The sequence below is a fragment of the Xiphophorus maculatus genome, chromosome 18 (assembly GCF_002775205.1).
Source record: "Xiphophorus maculatus strain JP 163 A chromosome 18, X_maculatus-5.0-male, whole genome shotgun sequence".
Taxonomy (NCBI): Eukaryota; Metazoa; Chordata; class Actinopteri; order Cyprinodontiformes; family Poeciliidae; genus Xiphophorus; species Xiphophorus maculatus.
Genome location: NC_036460.1, coordinates 30,741,319 through 30,764,681, shown reverse-complemented (window position 1 = coordinate 30,764,681; position 23,363 = coordinate 30,741,319). Strand labels below are relative to the sequence as shown.

At 42.0% G+C, this 23,363-nt stretch overlaps 1 protein-coding gene across 1 annotated transcript; it reads right to left on the bottom strand.

Moving 5' to 3' along the window:
* Positions 1-1,943: 1,943 nt before the first annotated feature.
* phf12 (PHD finger protein 12) lies at positions 1,944-17,261 on the bottom strand. The gene is made up of 15 exons (XM_023351095.1): positions 16,584-17,261; positions 16,107-16,288; positions 14,750-14,822; positions 13,506-13,962; positions 12,891-13,011; positions 12,657-12,789; positions 12,401-12,565; positions 10,884-11,027; positions 9,458-10,148; positions 8,205-8,306; positions 7,983-8,129; positions 7,810-7,902; positions 7,067-7,149; positions 6,816-6,954; positions 1,944-3,130 (listed from the first exon to the last, which is right to left on the bottom strand). Exons 1-15 carry the CDS (start codon positions 16,647-16,649, stop codon positions 2,688-2,690), a joined length of 3,039 nt encoding a protein of 1,012 aa, XP_023206863.1. The 5' UTR covers positions 16,650-17,261; the 3' UTR covers positions 1,944-2,687.
* Between the last annotated feature and the right edge of the window lie 6,102 nt (positions 17,262-23,363).

Sequence of the window (23,363 nt, the reverse complement as noted above, 5' to 3'; positions counted from 1 at the left end):
AGAAAGTTAAGCAGCTTCTTCAAAGATTTTGTATGTAATTCCTTTAATCCTTGTTTGGATGACATTTCATCCATATGGAATTGGATTCCTCTGGTTTACCATCAACAGTTCAGATATTTCTCCTGGCAACAGAAAATCTCTTTTGGTTCCAGATATTCACAGCAGAATTTTATATATATATATATATATATATATATATAAAAACTGTAGAAATCTGATATAGAATCATTTCAAAGAGAATCTCACATCATTCAGTGTAGTGTCAAACATGCATTATGTATTTTTAAAATGAATAAAACAGTCAATAGAAAGACAGATAAATGGATTTATTGTTCTTAACTTGATAGGTGAGCTATTTCAGCAATCAAATTAGCAAAGAGCAATGAAGTTGATGGAAAATAATTCAAATTTTAAACTTTTATTTAAATGCAACCAAACTGATGGTTTCTGTGTTAGCAATAATCAAAAAGTCATATTCTATGATCAATGGTCAAAGAGCCAATAAATGTTACAATTCCAGCTCATATTGACAACACTTCAGGTTAGGACTTTTACTGTCACGTTAACGACTCTTGTACATGGAAAGAAAACTAAACATAATCTGCATATTTTACAAGCAGATATTTGACTTTTTATCTATCAGTGGTTAAAATCTTATTGCTTTTGTAAAACTGAAACAAGTGCAAAGTCAACAACCTAACATTGTTACATCTTAACACTCTAAGACGTAAATTACAAAATTAAACTGTGTTTTTTACAAAGGGACACAAATGAACAAAATTCAACAAATTAGAATTACCCAGGTGTGAGTCCAAAGGTGAGACCAATACAGGAACCGGGCTCTTGTTTAGTGTGACACCACCAGCTGCCTGGCGTCTAAAACAGAACCAGTTTGATCAGAGGAATCACAAAGAGCATGATGGGTTAGGGAACTCAGAGGAGGCTGTTCTTCATCCGCAGTTCAGCAAACCCAGGATACAAGTCCCAAAATGTTTAACCCAAACTCTGAGCTCTAAGACCTGGTGGTACCACAAAGCCTCATTATGAAACAGAGAACACAGAGGCAATCCTTGTAGCAGTTTTATCAGTTATTCTTGTCATCACACCACAAGAAGAGACAGCACTCTTCTTCCGGTTAATTATTCAGTCACAACAAAATCATCTGTGAACATCCGAATAAAGTAGTGGTTGTGGGGAACAACAGCCAAACTCTTTCCGATAAAGGGCCAACCGCTGCCATTAAAACGTATTCTTTAACATGGAGCGCTTCGGTCAGCTCTTCTCAAACACCTACAGTCTGACGACGCCAGTTTTCCTTAGAATGCTTTTTACAATTTTTTTAACCATAAAATAACTTAACATTGACTGCATTATTGCAACTAGGATAGAATTGGAAATTTTGACTTTGAAGCTGTATATAATTAGATGGAATTGTTGAAATATTTATGTATAAAACACATTTCTTTTCCAAAGTGCCTTGAGACATTTGCGAGGTGATGCTCTATGTGTAAAAACACTTTGAAAGCTATAATTTTTTTATAACACTTGTCTGTCATAAGTTCTATAAAAAATTTACGATACATTTAGAGTTGCATTGGAACTGAAAACGTTTTTTAACCTTTATATAGTCTTGTTCATTTGCAGTTTAAGTCTAAGGTGTTTAGCAGATATTTCCGTATCTTTTGACGGTTTCTGTCTGCATATGAGATTTGTTATTAAAAAGCTAATAATGTGAACAGCAGCGAGTTAGCTTTAGCGCTCTCAGTTGCTGCTGGGTAGCTACTAGCAGGTGTGGCTACCTTAGTTTTAGCTCTACATCCCCAACACCCAGTTAGTGTTTCTTTTTGCAGCCTTGTTGTTGCTGCCATTTCTGAAATGAACAACCAATCTCCAGGAAGGTGTGAACTAACTCTAAACCAATAAGCTATCACACTCGAACAAAGTTTGTTATTAAAAAATCTTTCTGTATTTACAGGTTTTAACAGACAAGCAGGTACAGACAAAGAGTGCCTATATACAGAGCAACACATGATGGTAAAATGAGTGCTAAAACATTATGGTATAAACAGATGGACTACAGCAGAGGTACACGATTAGAACAAGTTTTATCACAAACTGCAGGTACTCTACACAGTATCACAAATTGCATGAACTGTACAGTTAAAAACCAAAAAATGGTAAATCTACATGAAATCCAAAGTTCCTCCAGCTGAGAAACACTGAATTATTTACATTTACAGTATGTTTACATATAGTGTGTAAGCCTGTATGATTACATACATTTATAGCTACCTGTGGTGCAAAAGCAGCAAAAGAAATTACAATGCATGGAATTCAATACTAGGAGAAAAAAAAAAGAAGAAAAAAAAAGGTCACTGCTAAATGGTTCTGACCGACACAGTAAGGTTACATCATACATAACTAATTTATACTGTGGGAAAGAAATGAGCTCAAGTAAATAATCTTTGCTCAAAGTCCTAACGGTCTGAAGTGAAAACAAGGTTACTGTCAGTCATTCTCAAACAGAAGAGATTGTCATTAATACTTCAAGTTCATGCAAATATAAACAATTTGAAATGGAAAAAAATAAAGTATTCCCTGTTGACCATCCTGCTGGGTAGCTTTCTCCTTATAGTGACACAGAAGGTGCAAATAAAAGCAGGCGGGGGGGCGGGGGTGTGGGGGGGCTATGGGACATTGTTGTAGCGCAGCACGGGCACTTGGTGTGGGGGGGCCAGCTCTGTGTCCGCCTCGTCCTGGCTGGAGGGGCTGCTCGCCATAGCGGTGCTGGGTGGGGGGCGTGGGGGTGTGGAGGTGGAGGCAGGAGCAGAGCTCTGGCTGCTGCTGCTGGTGGTGGTGCAGCCAGCAGGGGGCGCCGCGGGCGGCTCCTCGTCAGCAAACTCAGTGATGCTGAAGACGAACTGCAGGCAGCCCAGCTTGATGTAGCTGCCGTGGTGGAGCAGGGCGGTGCCCTCCCAGCCGGCGCCGCTGCCGCCGATCAGGCTGGAGCCGCTCACCTTGCAGCTGCACGCCGCCGCCGCCGCCGCCCCGCCCTGCGGCTGGCTGCTCATCACGCCGCCCACCGGCATCACACTCACGACCCTGTCCTCCTCCCTCTTCTTGCTACGACCTGCACACATCACATGACACACAGCAGGTCTGACAGGCTGCAGGAACGCGTCGTCATGGTGACCAGCAGAGCAGAAACACTACGAATGTTCTACGTTAAAAACCAGTCAACAGGTTTCTTCTTCTGTTGTTCTGCTGGAAAAAAAAAAAAGCAGCAGAGCACAAAATCTGAACCGTTTCAGTTTCACTTCTTTTACTACATGGAGGTTTTAGAAGCATTTTTATTCCAACCAAAGAAAATAAAAAGTGGAATATCGACTTGTCATTGAAAAAAAAATTTTCCAAACTGCAAAAAACCTTTAATAAAATGTAACAAATACCCATTTTACCTTCATCAGTTGTCTAATGTCCTACTTTTCCAGCAGATGTTTACTACCAATGATTAATCCACATATTAGAACGATCATAAATACAGTTTGTAACTTTTTGTCATCTGAGTTCCAAAGTGCTAAAGAGGAATGAACTGGATCTGAACTCAAACATCCTGGCTCTGTTCCCGTTTCACTGGAAAGAAAAAGCTTCATGTTACTGAATATGCAGAACATACATTGGATTGTTTTGGGGATAAATAGATCAAATTTAATCTGAAAAAGAGTGTGTTTTCTAAAGAGGGAACTTAAGGCAACAAGTAAGATGAAAACAAACCCCAGCCTGTCTGAACTCTGGTCCAGACAGCACAAGTCAATCCAGATCCAGACCAAAACGATGGGTTTGACAAAGAAAAACAAGGACTACTGTAGAATTTGTGTATTTAATGCAAAACGTGGCAAAAGTTTAAAGTGGCGATGTTCCGTTGCTTGTAAGCCTGGCTGTTCTGTGGCCCACTCAGCTGGCCCGGGTCAGAGCAGCAGAACACTGCTTCAGTTCTGAAGCTGCTCGGTTAGGAAAGGTGAAGCAAAGAGAACTGAACAATCAAGTAGGTCTGGACAATATGGCTGAAAAATGCATCAGTATATAAGCGTCTCATATTAATATCGTTAATTATTGATTAGTTTTGTGTTTATGACATCTGAAATGTGTCAGTCTGGTGACATGATCGTTCCTCTTATTCAGTTTCCACTCCACGCCGTTATATTTTTATTTCAAGTCGTTTTGAGGCACGCTGGAAAAACATGAAACTGCTTCTACTCATCAGGTTGTTGCTACGGGAACCCAGGAGTGAGTTAGCTGATGATCACCTTGCTATAAGAGGTTGAGCGGCTAAGGTCTTTCCTCTGCCTAAATCTAGGCCTGTCGCGATGAACAGTAAATCAATTAATCACACGATAAATGAAAGTTATCGACCTAATTTTAGTTTATCGACTTTATCGTTTCTTCCGGCCTTTTTCTCTTTCTACTGATGACACTGGATGAAAAAAGGCTCAACTATGGTGCTCTCCACTGACCCTTCCCTTCCTCATTACCTTATCGCCCAGTTCACACTACACAATTTTAGAATTGTTGGCTGATCGTCACCCATTTTCAAAACCCAAGAGATCACAAACTAGCAGACAAAAAAAGCGCAGGTGTAACGGGTTCGATTGGGTTCCACCGTGATGTGTGTCCAGCCACACAGCCAGAGCAACACACCACACACAAACCGATTTCTCTCACCGACATTCACATTTCAGACAGAAAACCCCGTGAAGGCCACTATATCACACGCGAATTTTATTGTAAACAAACACAGCTGATGACGTAGAAGCAATAGCGATAGTTTGTGAGCTTATTTTAAGCGATAAAAGATGTAACAAATAGAAAGGGCGTTGGATAAAAGAGTGGAGGACGGAGCTTTATTTGCTGAACTATGATGTGGAGGTGAGTTATTCTGGGGGTTTTTTGTCTTTACCATTTGTGTGTTTAAGCTTCATCAGTTAATTCGTATTTACCGTTTTAATGTTTAAAATTACATTGAGAACAATATGAACACATAGTAATGGCTACAAGTCCAGTTAACTCATTTTAAAACCAGGCATTAATCAAAGTTTTACTGGAATCTACCTGCAATGCATGTGGCTAGTGTCAGCATAAAGTCCTGACTGAATGAATAACCTTATCATTATAACCTATTTATGTCAAGTTAACAAAGAACAGCTGAAAAGTTACCAGGTTTATCAACTGCGGTAGCAATTTCGCTCCAACTCCTCCTCTTGTCATTTCTATATTCTTTGCGCAAAATGTTGAATAGACATTAATGTTGTTTCCACATATCATCTCCAATGTCTGCTGGACTTTGGGTTGTTCCATGTCAGCTCTTTGGGTTTCCCCTCTATGCTTTCTGACTGGCTACCTGTCACATTCAACAGGCTGCGTTCTCGCTCCCAGTTGGGAGACAACCCCACACGCTGCAGTGATAAACAATGGAACATGTTGAATATGCCTGATTTAGATCGGAGCGGCCACGAAGTTCTACCGAGTGGACCCGATTGGTCGTAACACACTGCAGGATGATCGGTGACGATTATCGTAAGCGACAATCTTAGTTGGTCTTGTAGTGTGAACTGGGCTTGAGGTAGGAGTGAACTATTGCACCAGGTAGTTGGATGTGATCTAAATCTAATGATTATTGAAGGGCAACAATCAGACTTCATAATCTGCACCCTTTTGGTTGAATGTAGTTTTTATTTCCACTTTGATTTTATGTTGTTTAGTTTTTATTCAAGTGCGTTTTTTGTTAATGAAAGTTGAGACTGAGAATCCATTTTATTTTTGTTTTTGGTTGTTTTGTTTATTTTGTTTACCAGTTCCAGTGTTAAGTGTTCTTTTGAAAATAAAATGCATCTAATTTTGGCAGGATATTGCTTGGATTATTATGTCATTACATCAGTTTAAAATGGTCTTCAAACAATATTATCGTTTATTGCAATAATTTTTGAGACAATTAATCCCTCAGCAAAATTTGTCATCGTGACAGGCCTACCTCCATCTCCCACAATGCTGTGCGGTTCGGGATCAGAGTTCAGTGAATATTCTATCAGATGTATTTTCTATTGATATTGATCTTGTGTCTGTCTACATTATTGATTCATAGTCCAGCTCTATGATCCCAGACAGAAAACACACACTTCCCCCATGATCGCAGATCCTGTGTGCGGACAGATGAGCGTTTCCTCACCTTCCTCAGGTCGTCGTTTAGAAATAAATAATGAAGTTTAGCATGTTTCACTGACGTGGTGCTCCCACTTCACTGCGACTTTGTGAAACCAAGCTGACTGTGTAAAGAACAAAGATCAGATCTGGATATGAAGCCCTGTTGCCATGGTGACAAGAAGGCTGTCAGGTCCGACAGCAGTAAGGCAGCAGAGTTCCCCCGATCCAGTTAGATGGAGATGATTCCAGCTGAACGGGAACACTCCTCCTCCAGAGGTTTGCCGATATGCTGCAGACAACATCTGGACTTCCCAGGCAGTACTTGGAGTTGCCCTGTAGAGGGCGCCACCAGATCTGGAAGCACTAGTTGTGCTTCCAGATCTGGTGGTTTGGTGGGTTGGGTTCCTCTGCCATCATCGTGTCTGTGTTTTTATTGTAGTGTTGTCATGCGGTAGAAATCAGCTTTCACTTTGACATTAAAGAGATTTTTGGATTTTTTTTTCTTTTTCCAAAAAAGTCAAATTTTATTGATCATGACTGATCTATTAAAAGCAATGAAAGTGTAAAGCCTGTTTTACGGTGTTTTTGTCTAATATGTGGAGTTGTGCTGAGCTTACGGATGAGTCCCTGGACCCGGGCCACCAGGCTGCTGGGCGCCGCCGGCAACGCCTTCTCAGAGAAGTCACAGGAGTACAGGACGTTGTCCACTGTGGTGCCGTGTTCACTGTAGTTCAGGAGCTCATAGTGTTTGGTGTTCTGTAGAACACACAAACACATACACAGACACACACACACATAAGAGGGAGCAGATTGATGAAGGAGCTGGAGGACAGGAAGCAGCACATGGAGCTGCATGCGACAGCCGTACCTCATCATAGAAGATGCAGGCGTGTTTCCCCGATATGTAGCTGCAATGACCGTAGTTGGTAAGGCACACGTCCATGTCAGCACCTGGTGGGAAACAACGCAGTCACATCACCGCCTGCAGTTCATGCTTCCAAAAGTTTTGGATGCATTTCACTCATTTCAAATTTACCATCAACTCTACAGTCTCTCCACAATGCTGTGATATTTTTTGTGATTACTGCGGCCTAAAATCACTGCTGAAGTAGGCTTCGACTGCAAAGTGTTGCGGTCAAAGTAGCACATTGTCTTAAGATTTATTTTTACCCATCAAATGATCTATTGCTGCACAATTTCAAAAAAAATAAAAAAATGTTGTCTTTTTTGAAAGACAAAAGAGACAAAACAGCTCATATTTACAGTGCAAATAACATTTTCTTTATGAAACAGCACCATTAATATGAATCCAATCATGTCCTGAGGAGGGGTCAAAGTGCAAAACAAGAATTCCGTATTGGTCATTCAACTTTACATGAAGTGTATGCACAATATAGCAGTGACTGGTCAGATTTACTGAAAAGTTGCAATGACTGACGAAAATTGCTGAGTGAATTTGCAATAGTTGTGATGGAACATGTTTGCTTCCTGGAGGGAGCAACTCTACTGTGGCAGTGAGCCGCTCGCTACCGGACCAGGTCAGACCTGATCCAAGTCTTCCTACATGAAGAAGCCACACCAGCAGCAGCTGAAGCAGCATGCAGCTCTTACCAGATCCGATGTAGAGCGTCCTGTAGCACATGCTGACCGTCTGTCCTCGTCCTGCCAGGGGACAGAAAACAGCCCGAGCCTGCACCTTCTGACCTGCAGAGACAGCAGCGGAGCTTTAGCCGCCCACCTCCGCCCAGTAAAGCGGAAAGCAGCAGAGACCTGGTCGCTCTTACTGTCATGGTGCGGTGGAGGGAGGTCTGAGGAAACGCCCGGGGCGAGGAGTGGCGGACTGCCGAGGGCTTTGGGAGGGAAGAGCTGCTGGATCCTTTGGTAAGCCAGGAACCGGATTGTTTCTTCATCCAACTTGTCCAGCTCGATGCCTGCACACACACAAAGCCAATCAGAGCACATCACCATAGCAACCACCATGAGCTGCAGTCACCTGAGTAACTTACCTCCAACGTCCCTGGCACTGTTTCTGCAAGAGGAAAGGGTGTTGATGGAGGACAGGGCACTGGGCAGGAGGCAGTCCATCAGGCCAGGACCAGCCTTTACATCTAGAGGACAGAACACAGCAGCTGATTGGTCAGAGTGGGCAGCTTTATCTGCTCACTTTCACTCCATGCTACCTGCCATTCTGAAGCCAATACCTCCCTACTGCTGTCTGACAACAGCCTTGTCAGCTGACTAACCAGCTAACGTCAGCTAGCCAACCAGCTAACGTCAGCCAACTAATGTCAACTAGCTAACCAGATAAAATCAGCTAGCTAGACAGCTAATTTCATATAGCTAGCCAGCTAGTGTCTTCTGTGGCAGACAGAGCGGTCAGTCCATCAGGCAGCTGCTGATAGAGACAGTTACTATATCAGCACAAAGAACTGACTGATATTGATCAGGATTACTCCAGACTAACTCAAACCGATCCCAGCTATCAACTGGGATCCCGATCAAATTGGTTCTGTGCGGACACATCCCACTAACGGTCGGTGTTCAAGCCTCTGTGGATCAGACCGGATCTACAAATACGTCATCTTGAATGACAGGCTGAGAACAATATCTTAGTTTAACCTCAGAGTTTGGTTTCAAAGAACTTACAAAGAAGCAGTAAGAAGTTACACACATGCAGAACAACACAAGTAGCAATGAGATCAAGCGCTGGGTTTAACTTTTTTAAACCCATCGCTGATCAACTGCTGATGACACCATCACTGATGGAAGGAGAAAAATGGTCAGCTGTCTACAAAAACTACTGATCTGATGTCAAAACGTCCTTACACATTCTTTGGTGCCATAGCAATAAATTATGAGCCACTGATGAACTAAAGTCTGCAAAGTTCTGCAATAACTGAGTATCTACTCATATTCACCTTGGAGAATATGAGTCAGACAAAATTTTGACATTGAAAATAATGTCAAAATTATTTGACATTATTATTATAGTGTAAGGCTCCCACATACTGAGGCAACCTGTGAGATTCCACAAACAGAGCCTGAACGGTTGAGACTTCATAGTGGAGAATACCGACTGCCTGCATCTCTAATGACAAATTCCTTCATTTCCTTCAATCGTCATGGATACCAGCAGGTTCAATGAGCCAGCTGGATGCCTAGCTGTGGTTTTTCTCTGATATGAAGCAGTGAAGTACGCCTGAGTATGTGGGGGCCTTCGGTCAATGACGTTCTGTGGCCAGCTGGGGACCGGGGCTACCTGGGGTCGCTGAGTCGGGCCCCTGCTTGCTGGAGGTCTGCTTATAGCTGCCTTTAGGCGGTGCGTCTGGGAGGGGGAAGGGAGGCTTCTCATCACTACTCAAACACAACTCCTGGACCTCCATCTGGCTCCGGTGGTTCTGCTGGCTGCTCTGGGGCCAAACCGGGGGCCAGTTGTTCTGAGCACAGGCTTCAGTTGTGCTCTCTGGATCCTTTTTAACCGTTTCCGTTCCTATGTGGTTCATTAGCCCTGAAGGGACGGCCGAGTCCGACGATGAGGTTGTGTGAGTCTTTAATCTGTGCTGCGGGTCCGGCGGCCTGCAGGGGTCCGAGGCACTGTTACAGTCTAGGGGTCCGTTGGCTTTGAGAGGGTGGAGCTCTGCCAGGGGTCCGTTGGGTTTCCTACATTTGGGGCAGGGTGCCATGCTGCACTTACACTCCCCCAGCTCTGCTGAGGCGTCCCTGGCTATATGGGCTTCCTGGGGGGGCTCAGGCACGCCGCAGGGCTTAGAGCGCGGCTCAGGGGAAGTTCTTCCTTCAGCCGCCTGACTTTTCCTCTCCTCTGATGTAACACATGTTCTCCTCCTCTCGCACTCTGGCGGGAGGTCGGTGGGCGTGGCCGAGCGGACCTTCTGGCTGATGGACAGGTGTCTCATGATGCTGCACTGCAGAGCAATGATGTCCTGCAGCCACTGTGGGAAGCAGAACAAACAGTTCAAATGTTTTCAGCAAACCAAACAGTAACTGATTCTCTTCTGTGTCGGCTTACTCATTAACATTATCTTCCATTAGTCGTCACAATTCAATAAGCAGTTTCATTTCTTTTTTTAATCAGCCATTCAGTTGTTTTGGCAAAAAATGTTCCACATTTAAGACTTTGAATGAATTTAAGTTAAACTGAGGCTAAATCTTAGGACTAAATACTAACAGAGTAAGTGACGGCTGGGGAAATGTCCCAGTAAAGATCCCACTGTCAGCCATTAAACACAAAGAAATGTGACGACTTGCATCACTAAACTGCATGCAGTAACTGCATTTCATCGTATTTTCAAATTTATTGCTGTTTATTGATACTCTTGTTCAATAAATAGTGGAGAAATGAAATAGCAAAAAAAAAAAGCAATGCGGTCGGTCGCAGAAATTGATCCATCTTTTGCAGACTCTGTCAGGGTTTTGGGAATGGAATCAACTCTTTTCCTCTTTCTAAATGCTCATTTTATATTCATGACAAACTAACTATTTTCTCAGACATTGTCCACCAAATCTTTAGTTCTTGCAGTTGACTTCTGTTACTGACTTTCCACAGCAGACCTCGTGGTGTGTAACTCCACACATTTCAGCAGTAATGAACAGGCCGCCAGTTATTTTACACAGGTGATTCCTGGAGGACTGAGTGGACAGTGAAAGACGGCGGCTGTGGTACCCACCTCCTCCTGCTCCAGCTCTGTGGTCAGGTGCTTTGCGGGCTGATGGTGGGGGAGTCCGCTACAAACCAACTCAACCTGATGCACCCCAGCAGGAAGCAGCATAGGGGGGGGATTCTGGTACTGAGACTTGATTGCATCTGGCACCTGGGTAACAACAACGTCTGTCAGAGGACCAGCCTGGCTCCTGCCAGCCGAACACAACTTATCCCCTCAACAGGGTCTCCCCGTGTTCCTCGTTTTAAAGCAGGTCACCTTACTGACCATCAATACAATTTTAGTAATCAAACATTTACGAGAATAAAATAAAATTTTAACCAAAATACTGTACACTAAAAGAAATAAAACAGACATAAAAATAAAGACATTAAAGCACCTCAAGCTTAGTCCAAAAGCAAAGAAAACAAAAAGAAGATTTAAGAAACGATTTTAAAACATTGAAATGAATCGGCCTGTTAGGGAGCAGCAGCTGAAAACGCTCCATGACCTCTGACCCTCCTGCTCGACTTTAGGACAACCAGCAAGAACTGATCTGCTGACCTGAGAGAGCATGATGGGACATGCAACTGCAAAGTCAGACAGTAACTCTGGGACAAGATCGTGAAAACATTAATAAAGCAAATAAAAGAAGTTTAAAGTTAATCTGAAAACGGACTGGGAGCCAATGAAGTGATTTTATCACAGGAGTGATGCGTTCTTGTTTTCTTGTACCAGTTGAAAAGGGGAGCAGCAGCATTCTGGAGCAACTGAAGCTGAGGCAGAAACGTAAAATGCATCGCAATAATCTGAGAAGTAATGAACGCATCAAAGTGAGAGAAATGGCTTAATATCTAAAAGCTGGACTTGATTACTGAACTGATCTGTGTGGTGAGTTTAAAATCATTCTCCAGTCTAACAGCCATGTTGACTGCAGCCCGAGTGACTGGGTCCATTAAAGAACCCAGATATGGTTGGACTTCAGAACAGCCACTGGGTTTAAACAGTACCTCGGTTTTTTACCATTTCGGCCACTTGTATCCGTGATCTCGTTCTTTCGGTCATGACCCAAAGCTCATGATCATAGATTAGGGTGGGAACGTAGATCGACTGGTAAATCGATGGTTTTTTTCTTATTAGAAAGTAAACGGTTCAAAAACATCCATGCTCCGACTTCTGAAATGCACTCTTGTATTGTTCAACTTGTCTTAATGAAACAGATCTGACAATCATCAGCATAAAAGTGAAGCATCATGTGTGTGAAGAACAGATTTTAAAGGAAGTAAAAAAAGAAGGGGTCCAAGTATGGAGCTTTGAGGGATTCCATATGTAAAGAGACTCAGCAGCTCCAAGTTGTACACAAAAGCTTTTCTCTATTAAATAAAATCTGAACCATAAGAGAGCAGAGCCCTGAATATCTACACTCTTTCACAGAACGTAGTTTTCAAACTAATCGTTATCATGGTAATAGAAGCATAAATTGTACACTAAGGTAAAATCCGACATGTGGCTAATGAAAGACTTCCTCTCTGCAGTGAGCGTACCTTAATGGTTTTCTTGTTCTGCTGGTAAGAAGTCCGGCGGTTGGGAGCATTCTGCCGATGGACTCTACGGAGGAAGTTCAACCGGACGGCATGCTGGGAGATCCTGTCCTGGAACTGGTCAAAGAGCTGGCAGCGGCTGGACAGGCTGAGGCTCCTCTGGTTGAGCTGGGTTAAAACACGACATGAGATGAGCTGAAGCTGGCCGCAAACCGGCTGAATGGAGCTCAAACGGTCAACTCTGAACGCTCTCTCCTACCACAAGATGCTCAACGTGGTTGGGACACATCCACTTGCCAGCAGGCAGAGCTGTCAGTGGAGGGTCCAGGCAGTCCATGTGGAAAAGAAGTGGACAGTAATCACATTGGATCAGCGGGGCCAACCTGCAACTCCTGTGGAGAGAGAACCCGGGTCCATCAGGACATAGCGTGTGCCGGGATGGATACCAGCCTGGTTAGGCAGCAGGACCCATCAGTGAACGCTGGTGCCTCACCTGTTGCATGAAAAGCAGACTTTAACGGGCAGAGGGACCAAGCCGTTGGGGTCCAGTTCGTGCTGAGGCCTCCTGAATGGTTTACCCAGCAGCTCCTCTTTTCTCCTTCGTTTACTGCTGCCTGAACAACCAAAAGACACAAAACAGCTGAGAAGGCTGGCAAGCTAACATAGTCGGAAGTTAGACCACAGAGCTGCTGTCAGCTCGGCTCTTTGTTCACAGCACAGCTTGGTTGGTAAATTTTGGAGCTTCAGGTTTTATTAGAGGACATGGAAATGCAGGAGCCACAAACATTCAGCTAACAGTCCATGATAGGTCTGCAGCAGGAAGCCTGCAACCAGCTCCCTGACTCTGGACCTCATCAGATACAAGACTGGGACGGACCAAGATTGGGACAAAACCAAGGCCAAGCGAGGATTAGACCGGGACTGGTGCCAGACCGAGGCCAGACTAATACTAGATGAGGGACCAGACTGAGGCCATACTGGGGCCCGACCTGGACCAGACTAGTGCCAGACGGGGATAAGACATAGACTGGGGCCAGACCGATACCAGACCAAGGAAGTAACAGGGCAAAACTGCGTCCCTCTCAGTCCCTCTCTGTGACGGACTGACCTGGCAGCGCCGTGGTGCAGGTCAGCTCACTGGGCAGCTGGAACTGTGTGGGGTTCCTCTCCATGGCTGCTGCAATGAGCAGCTGGAAGGGCCTCTTGAGAAGACGAGGTGCCGGCACCGACAGCGCCGCGCAGTCTGGTTCGACCGCCTGCACGTCGTCCTCAGGGTCGGCTGCCTCCTCCTCTCCATCGTTCTGCTCCTCTGATGGGGTCGGGGTGGAGGACGTGTTGGATGTCGGGGTCCCAGGACGGCTGCTGGGCCTGCTGCTGGTTCTACGGTCCAGGAGGCGGACCTGAGCCACACGCAGACCGGGCCCCGCAGCGCCTGCCCCTGGCGGAAGGCCATCGAGCCTCAGCTGGCCGGGGCCCACCTCTAGCTCGCTCGTAGGAGAAGTGGAACGCTTGGTTGAGGACCGGTCTGGGAAGCCATTAGTCTGCTCAGACTTCTGCTCACGCTTCTGGCAGCAACAAGAAGAAACCAGGAGAGAGTTAAAGGTCCAGCAGGAGAAAACTTTCAGCTGCTTTCAGGTTGGAGACATTACGCATTTTCACGAACCAGTTCAATTAGACAACATTTTTCCATGTATGATGTTTGACTTTCTAATTACATTGACTACAATGGTTCTTAACCAGTGCAGATTATCTAAACCACCTCCTTAGCTTTTTAAAAAGGGACACAGCATTATGTGTTCCTGATGGCTATTTATACATGAAGCATGTCATATGAACAAGTTATCAAGCCACACGTTGTACATTGTACAATGTAGTGCTGCAGAAAATTAAGAAAACGTAACAATACAGTTGCTGAAACTTGCTAATAAGATATGATTATGATTAATCCCAGGGATGTAACTGCAAACTTATGGACAGTCTTATTAAAACATTACTGAATGTCTTAATAAGATGAACTATATAAGACGTTATTGTCCTAGAATCCATCCAGTCAGTTCTACAGATGACACTTGTTTCTTAAAATTGAAGCAAACTGAAAGCACACCAAACCATGACCATTAAATACTGGTTTTGTGTAGTATTAAACCCCAAATGAACCCACATTGTTTTACTTCACAGACTCCACCCCGCCCCAAATGACACAAAGCTTTATTTTGCAATTGGGACAAATATAATTCAATAAATATGATTCAATCCATTGTGCATCTGCAATACAAAGTATCCAAGGTGTGCAAAAGAAACTAGAAATGATAGAGTCAGTTAACACAACTAACCCAATATCTTATCACTCACCTTTTTTCTCATGTTACAGCGATGACACATCCATTCTCCAGGAGGAAGCATTTCTTCACTAAGCGGTGGGTTGCTAGGGTAAGAAAAAAAAATGTCAGCCATTCGATGCTTGTCTGCTAAGTTTAAGGATTAATAACTGTCATTTAAAGAGGTTTATTTATACGTTTCTGAATTTTATTAAGCTAATTCTTTCATTGTATAGCTTAGCTTCTTTTTTTTTTTAATTACAATACAATATAAGCAATACTTAAGGATTTGGGCATAACATTGTTTTCAATTGTTGTTTAATTGGTGTGTGTTTTATGGTGTGTGTTTAGTTGTTTTGTAACTGTGTTTATATTTCTATATCTATTACCGTAAAATAAATTCTCAGCCGCGGCTAAATGAAGAAAATGCCTCTAAATCGGTTTCAATGCCTTATATAACTCTATAAAAGTAGCTTCTCTGTCTCCACCTAGTGGACAAAAAACTGAATTACAATACAAACCGCGCATAATGAAGCACCCAGCAATGCCCGCTTCCAGTTGCAAACTGCAGATATTTTAGTCATCTGTAGGTTACACACGGCCATCCATATCACAAGCCGTCAGCAGATCAATAAACGGATTCCTGAGATGCTCTGACATCGAGGCTCAGCTCTAAACATGCAAGCAGAAAACCGCCCTGAGCGGAAAACCGGGTGACACGGAGACACATGCAGTGGACGGATCAGAACAAGCCGTCCCTGAATCTGAGAATGTGTATTAATCCATTTACTGCCTCTTCACCCTTTATGTCGAACTTTAACGCTGATTACTAAGATGGCGCTTGACCAGAAAAAAAGCAGGGAGGTCGCCATATTGTAAACAGAGGAATGGTGAACACCATTTTTAGCAACATTGCCTACACTGCTAGCAGCAAGGAACTCAATTCCACCCCCTATCGGACGGAAGAAGTACCTACAGTGTGCTGGTATCATCCCTGCATGCCTATTAAACACACTTATTTATATTTAACAAGTTCTGCTTGTTGTGTTTGAGCCCTGCCTGCCACACGCAGTCCTGTACAAGAGGGAAAGATGGCAGTAAGCAACACGAAAGAAGATACATCAGCGGAAACTCTGAACTTGTTCTATTCATCAAATCTATGCCAGAAACAAAGCGTTGAGACCTTCTGCAAGGTAATATTAAAATTAACATTTAATCGCTCCCCCCCCCCGAAAAAAAAAATGGCAATGTAGTCACAAAGATAAAATTGCGTAGTTTATTTTAAACCCCTAACAAAAACCAGAGCTGAGGCCAACAGCACCTTCCGGTACAGCTGACCTCCACTGGGCTAACACTCACTGCTGTAGCTTGTTCCCTCCACTGGATCTTACCAGCACTGTAAGTGAAATGCAGCCGGACAGTGGTCGCAGCACAGCAGGTCGCCCCCCTCCCGGCAGCTGTCGCAGGTGTCGTGGTTGGTGGCCCTGCCGCTCCTCCGAACGTCTCTTACCAGCTTCCGACTCCTCTTCTCAACATCCTCGGACTTCGGAGGCGCCAACAGAGTTTGGATTTGCTGCAAAAACAACCCAAGTCGGTGTTAATGAAAGCCACGACTGCTGCACACAGAAACGGGTGGAAGGCATGCAGCTGAGTATCCTCAGACACGGTTCATGAAGCGCCACAGCCACACTCAGCTTCTGGCCTCCATTCCCAAACCAGAGAGCTGACTTTACTGGGAGATCAAGAGGCTTGACAACAGAATAGTCGAGTTTCAAATGTTAGGATAACCAGAACAGAGTTACCGGGGGGAAACCCGAGCGTATGCATAGAAGTAACTCTACTGAGGCCTTCTAGCTTAGCAACCTCACCTCCATCAAGCCTCCAGAGGTATCCAGATCGTACACAATCGTCGGGGTCTCCATTTTGTCCCACATTCAGCCAGAGGCAGACCTCGCAAACGAAATCTGCGGTACCGGTACCAGTGTGGTACCAGACAGTGAACGTAGATCCTCAACAGAAAGTTTAAATCCAACTGCTTTGGTGGCCCAGTGATCGCTAGCTAGCCAACGGAGCTAACTAGTGAAACAAGACGGCAGCCAGTCAAGGTTGAGAAGCTAGCGGGCTTGCTAGCTTCTGTTGTTGCCTTTAACAAAAAACTGCGAAAATGGAAAATAATCGTGCTACAAACGCATCGGCTCCGTAGCAGCGGCGACAATATAAACGCATAGAGAATAAATCCAATATTTTATCGCCAGTCGACTCTTGCTCATGGCGACAAAATCCATCTGCGGCCTAGCTGGCAAGCCAAGATTCTTGTTTCTGCTTCTGCCAAAAAACAGTCCAGTAAAGCTGCAAACCCATCCAGTCCCATTGTCAAAGAAGACGGAACTATAAATATGTGGACGTGCTGAGGTTGTGACCCAAAGAGCGCATCCGGCTGTGTTCTCAAAGCGGAATCCTCAGTTCGTGGATGTGGAGATGCAAATTTTTAGTGAATGTTATTGTTGTGAAAAGGCTGTGCATCTACACTGGCTGCTAGCAACATCCTCTTCCAGTTGGCGCAACCGCGAACTGCCGGCCGCGCATGCGCTATAAAAGGCTACCGATAGTTTAGGAGGATACGTATAGCACGCAGTGGCTCTGCGTTTACAAGACTTATCGTGTTTTCAGTATTTTCCTTTTGAAAAGACGCAATTTGTTGGCGCTGTTCTGTTGAAATTGTTGTTTTTAAAGAAGTTAAGTGGCGGTATTTGTATTTAAACATTTATTTTTTAGGCCACTGCGTACTTCAGACATTACCGTGTACTGCATGCTAGGAATGACTGATCTTCGGTTTAAGTGTTTTCCTTTTGTTCACTTTAAAGGTATCACAGACCACTCTGTATATTTTTAAACTGGATCATTACTTTTCTATTCATATAGAACAGAAATGTAATCATTTCCACAGCTGTACAAGACAAATAATCCATTTCATTTGTATTTAAGCATAGGAAATATTATAAACGCCCACTAAACTGGTATTATTTTTCAAGTAAACATACTTAATGCTAAGAATGCTACTACATTTTACTAATTTGATCTTGATAGGTGGCAACACACTTACATATACATCTAATAAAATTATGAAACATTATTGTTTCTGTTTCAGCCTTTATTTCATATAATTTTTTATGACTATGGTTTACAGATAATGACCCCCCCCCCCCCAAAAATGTCAGATCAATAAAAAAAAAAAGAATGTTGCTAACATAAATGTCAGGTTTCTGATATGTACATTTGTATGTACTCTGTTCTTGGTTGGGGCTCTTCTGGCTTGTTGATGACATGGCATCCCGAACCATCGCTGACTGTGGAAACTTCATCCTAGTAATCAAGCAACATGGATTCTGAGACTATCCTCCCTTCCTTCAAACTCTGGAATCTTGATTTTCTAATTAAATACAAGCTTTAGTTTCACTTGAAAGGAGAACTTTGGACCACTGGGTAACAGTCTAGTTCTTTTTCTTCTTAACACAAATACACTTCTTGACATTATTTCTGGTTCAGGAGCAGCTTGACAGGAATGTATACATTTGTAGCCAGAGCTTGTGCTACACTTTGTTGTCTGTCCATCATTCTGACTGTAAAATATATACATCTTTGTGAATAAATATATTTCTTTGTGAGATGCCTTGTCAGAATATATATTGTTTCATATAGTTTTTAGTTACAGCCAATGAAAAAGCGCTTTCCAAGTGACTGTGTCCAATTAAAGCCTTGTTGTTCTAAAAGCCTTATGTGATGTGGTGTTTATTAAAGGCTCATAATGAGAGGCTTTTGTATTTGGCATGCTGAGTGAGTGAGTGAGTGTGTCTGTCTGTCCGTCCGTCCGTCCGTTCATTCGTTCGTTCGTTCGTTCACTTCAACACAACTTGTGTCTTCTTCTTGGCAGTTTTTGACCCCAACAGAACTCTGCAAATGGTGACAGAGGTACAGTGGTGTCTCGGGAGGTCTGTAGCTGAAGGTCTGAGGTCAAAGGCCAAAAGTAATGTGGTGCACTGTAATATACCTGAGTCTTTGTGAAATACCATGACATAATGTTTTTGATCAATACAATAAAATATGTTTATTTGTATATATATAAATATAGTTTATTTCAGATTTACCTGACTCTTTTTTGAACACCATGCTCATTATATTGCTTACTGAACACACTAAAACTGTGCTTTCTTTTGCTCCTTTTGTTAAATTAGTAACAAAAGGAGCACTTACTATACCAGAGAGCTCCCTCTGGTTTGCTTACACAAATTTCCATTTTCCAGTCTGTTCAAGAAGTATGTTGTTAAGTTGGACAAGGCCTATCCTAGTTTACACTTGAACAGTCAGGAGACATCTTTCATGTAAATAATGCTAAACTTTCATATCACTGGTTAATATCACCATTCAACTAACATACATGAGTTGGGGTTTTAAGGAAAAAAATAAATTATGGGTACCTAAAATTAACATTCCTGGTGAATACAACAGACAATACACCTGGTGATAAGATAAACAAGAGAGGCCCACTTTACTTTAGATGGGTCTCCAGTCCAAGACTGTATCTCCCGCTCCATCCTCTCCCACTTCAGGTGATGACTAGCCCCAACCTGGATGAACCTTTTCCACCTTTTCCTGGTTTAGAGTCATGGTGTCAGACCTAGCAAAGCTGACCCTCATCCAGGCTACTTCACTTTTAGTTGCAATTCAGTGTACAATATAATCACTTTAATATATATACAGTATATATACAGTTTGTATATATATATATATATATATTTTTTTTTTATTAGGAGAAAAGGGACATTACAACAGGAATCCATTACTACTTATGCCACAAAATGCCACATTGGACACAGTTTCTCCATGACACAGACAAAGATGAAGAAACACAAGTACAAAGGAAGTACTGAGTATACGGATGGAAAAAGGAATACAATTCACCTCCTTTGAGCTTTTTTTTTGTAACGTAACTGAACAGGACAAAATAAATAAAATAAATTACCTATCTCATTAAAATGAGATAGTATCTCAAAAATAATGAGATAGCTTGAATTGGCTCTGTAGTTTGAGACACGTTTAGCTTGATAGAAAGAAATGAATATTGATAACATCATTGAGCAATCCTTCAGAAGTGGTCTGACTAATCTTGAAATCTTGTGAGTTTTGAAAGAAACCTGTAATGTTTAATTAAATCTCCAGACACTGGAGAGAAGACTGCAAAAGAAGTAGAAAAAATAAGACAGATGTTGCAGACGTTGCCTCTTTTATTGAGCGACAACTACAAGGATCTGGGAGACAGCATGGCTACAGGTGGATGCACCAGAAATGTTGGATGGCTGGTATAGTCAAAGACAGGGAAACAATAGGTGCATCTTTTGATGCACCTATTGGATCCCAACGGGGTTGACCTGATTGCACAAAATCACTTGAGCCGACACTTATATGTCAGTCGGGGACCAAACTATGTGGAACATTGATGGTTGACGTATTTCACTTATGTGCTGAACTCATGACTGAGCACAGACTGGTATTGACAGGTGATGTGTATGAAATTACTAATCTTTATGTAAGACTCCGTCTAATGATCAGTGATGGGCTGGGGAATAGTTTCACTAAATCACCCAGGTCCACAAAAACATCTAACAAGGCAGATATTATTTCAGTATGGCCTGTGTAAACACTGTGTGTGATTGTAAAACTAAATTGCGTGAGTGAGTTATAATTTGTTTCTATGGTTTACTTAAAAAGACTATTACATTTTAGTTTCCTTCAATGTTGAGGTCAAGGTCAATCTATGTATTTCTATGTATTTAATCTTATTTATTATTGCAAAATAGTGGCCTCTTGTTCCAAACAGCACTAAATAGTGCCAATATTTTCAGGTTCTCCATTTTCTTAACCTTACTCGTTCAAGGAAACTGTTGATGATATGGACAGGAGTGTTACATGTACAAGCAATGTTTTAATCAATTACAAAATCTTAAACACTGATAAGGAAATTTTGGGGAAAAAACCTCAGAACATTTTGATCTTTAGAGACAACTTGTTACTTTAAATAGCCACCTTAATCTCTTTTTTTCTTTTCGGCGTTCTACAACTGTGATGCTGGTGTAACACCTCCACCCTCTACCTCCACCACTTTCAAAACTTTAAATAATGTCCAGGACCCATAAATTAGACTCCAAAACCTTGTTTATTTCAGCACTGAACTCTGGATAGCTGTCATATCTGTGTTATAGGAGAGGAACGGCGGCATCTGATGGGTGAATTATGGCCATCAGATAACGCTCCCCCACTTTTACACACAGGGAATGTTATCTAATATTGAGCAGTAAAATGCATTCCCCTGGTCCAACGTTCTACAGCACTATCAGGTTGGGCTGTATGGAGCATAATCAATCAATCAATCAATCAATCAATCTATCTATCTATCTATCTATCTATCTATCTATCTATCTATCTATCTATCTATCTATCTATCTATCTATCTATCTATCTATCTATCTATCTATCTATCTATCTATCTATCTATCTATCTATCTATCTATCTATCTATCTATCTATCTATCTATCTATCTATCTATCTATCTATAGATAAATATAGGAGAGACAGCGCCCTCCTCCACGACAATAATCCAAATATGGTTGCGGCGAGATCTTGACTCTAAGTCGGGAAACCACATAGAAGAGAATTATGGTGTTATGGTGATTTTAATGCTCATAACAGTCTTTCGGGTAGCAGGATATAAATCATAATGGTGGCATAGTTGAAGAAATGATGGATGAAAGGTCACTAGTTTGTCTTAATAGTGGAAAAGGTACAAGAGTAAATATACATAAAGGTACAGTTTCATGTATTGATATTACATTAATATCTGATTATCTTGTAAGTTCATGTAAATGGAATGTCAACTGGGAGTTTACATTAGTGAGTGATCACTTTCCAGTGAATACAATAATTAATGACAGTATAAACAAGTAAGAAGATTTCACATTAACAAGATGGTGCTTTAACAAAGCTAACTGGCAAAAATGTTAAATTAACTGTGAGAAAACCAGTCATATGGTAACATTAGGAGGCAACATAGAAGAATGTACAAGTCAGGTAACAGAACATGTTTTAAGTGCTGCAAATTCTAGCATACCAAAAATAAAGGCAAAAGGTAAGAAAAAAGTAGTTATGCCTCAAGAAAAAAACATTACAGATAAATACAGATAGATAGCATTCCAGAAAAAGAAAAAGCTAAGGGGCTTCGGTTCCTAACAGTTCATTCAGTTGTTTTAATAACGATTTTTTCTCAGTCTTTCATAGTCCGGATATAAAACTTAACTTCAATGTAAAATGCAGCAAAGCATGGCTTCCTTTCAGAGTACCCGGAACAATGAATATGATATTTAGCTAGTAACAATAAAGGAAAGTCAGAATGGTTAAACATGTTTTTACCATTGAGGCCAAGTAAGACGTCTTAAATTAAATTGTGCCTCTATGTTGTTGTGGATAAAGTCACAGAGATTCTGCCAAAACACATTAACAAAAGGACAGTACCAAAAACAAGTGGAGAACAGTTTGAGGAATCACTAAACATACAATTTACATTCAATTCTTCGTTGTATATAGAATTAATATATACCTTAGTAGGATAGATTTTATGAAATACTTTATATGAGACTTCTTTAATCTTCCCGCATCACTGAATGAAACAGGTTGATCAGCAGCTGCGCAGCTTCACACCTGATGAGGTCTAGCTGCAGGAGGCTGCAGCTGTGTGGCGCCATCTAGTGGAAAACATTAAGAACTGAGAAGAGAGAAACCCACAGACTCCTGGCTAAATGCATGTATGAGGAAAAAAAATACACATTAAGTAAATAATTGTTTTGCTGTTTATGTAAAATTTGAAGTTGAAGAATTAAGTGAATACTGACCTCCAGTTTATTTGAGCGTCTGCCATGTGTAAAGGCAGTGGTGAAAATGTTTGATTGTTCTCCTTTTTGGCCCTGACCACAGTCTGCCGTAAAAGTTAATATTGATGAAGCGATCAGTTCTGATTTTACTTCAAACAAATCATTTTAGTTTGATCAAACTTAAGGTTTAATTAAAGCATATTTGGCAGTTTATTTTAAAAAGTAATGATAGACCAACAATGATAAGATGACGGGACAGAAAGGCCTGCAGTGTAAACTGGGACTTTTTTAGTAGGAGCATTAAAACTATTGGGGAAAAACTATTAATCATTGTTTTGATAGCAAAGTTAGTCAATAAAAAAAAATTATATGTAACAATGCACAAAATGTTCTCCTTGTTCTTACACAACAGCATCGCATCCTTTGACTCAACAGTTTTATCACTCTGTTGTTATTACAGCTCTGCACATCAACCCAACGGCTGATGAACCCAACCATTCCTAATCAGTTTAACAGTCCACTTTAAAAAGTGCATGACCTTCTCTGCTACATACTCTACAATATTTCAACAGGTGTCAGCTGAACCAACTTCCTGTCCCACTGTAATCCATTTTAGCGTCACTGTGGCCTTTTACTTATTTATTGTTCCTCTGATTGGCTAATTTTCACCAGGTGTTCTCTCTCACTTTCTTCAATCGTCACCTCCTCATATAAACATTTCAAAACTG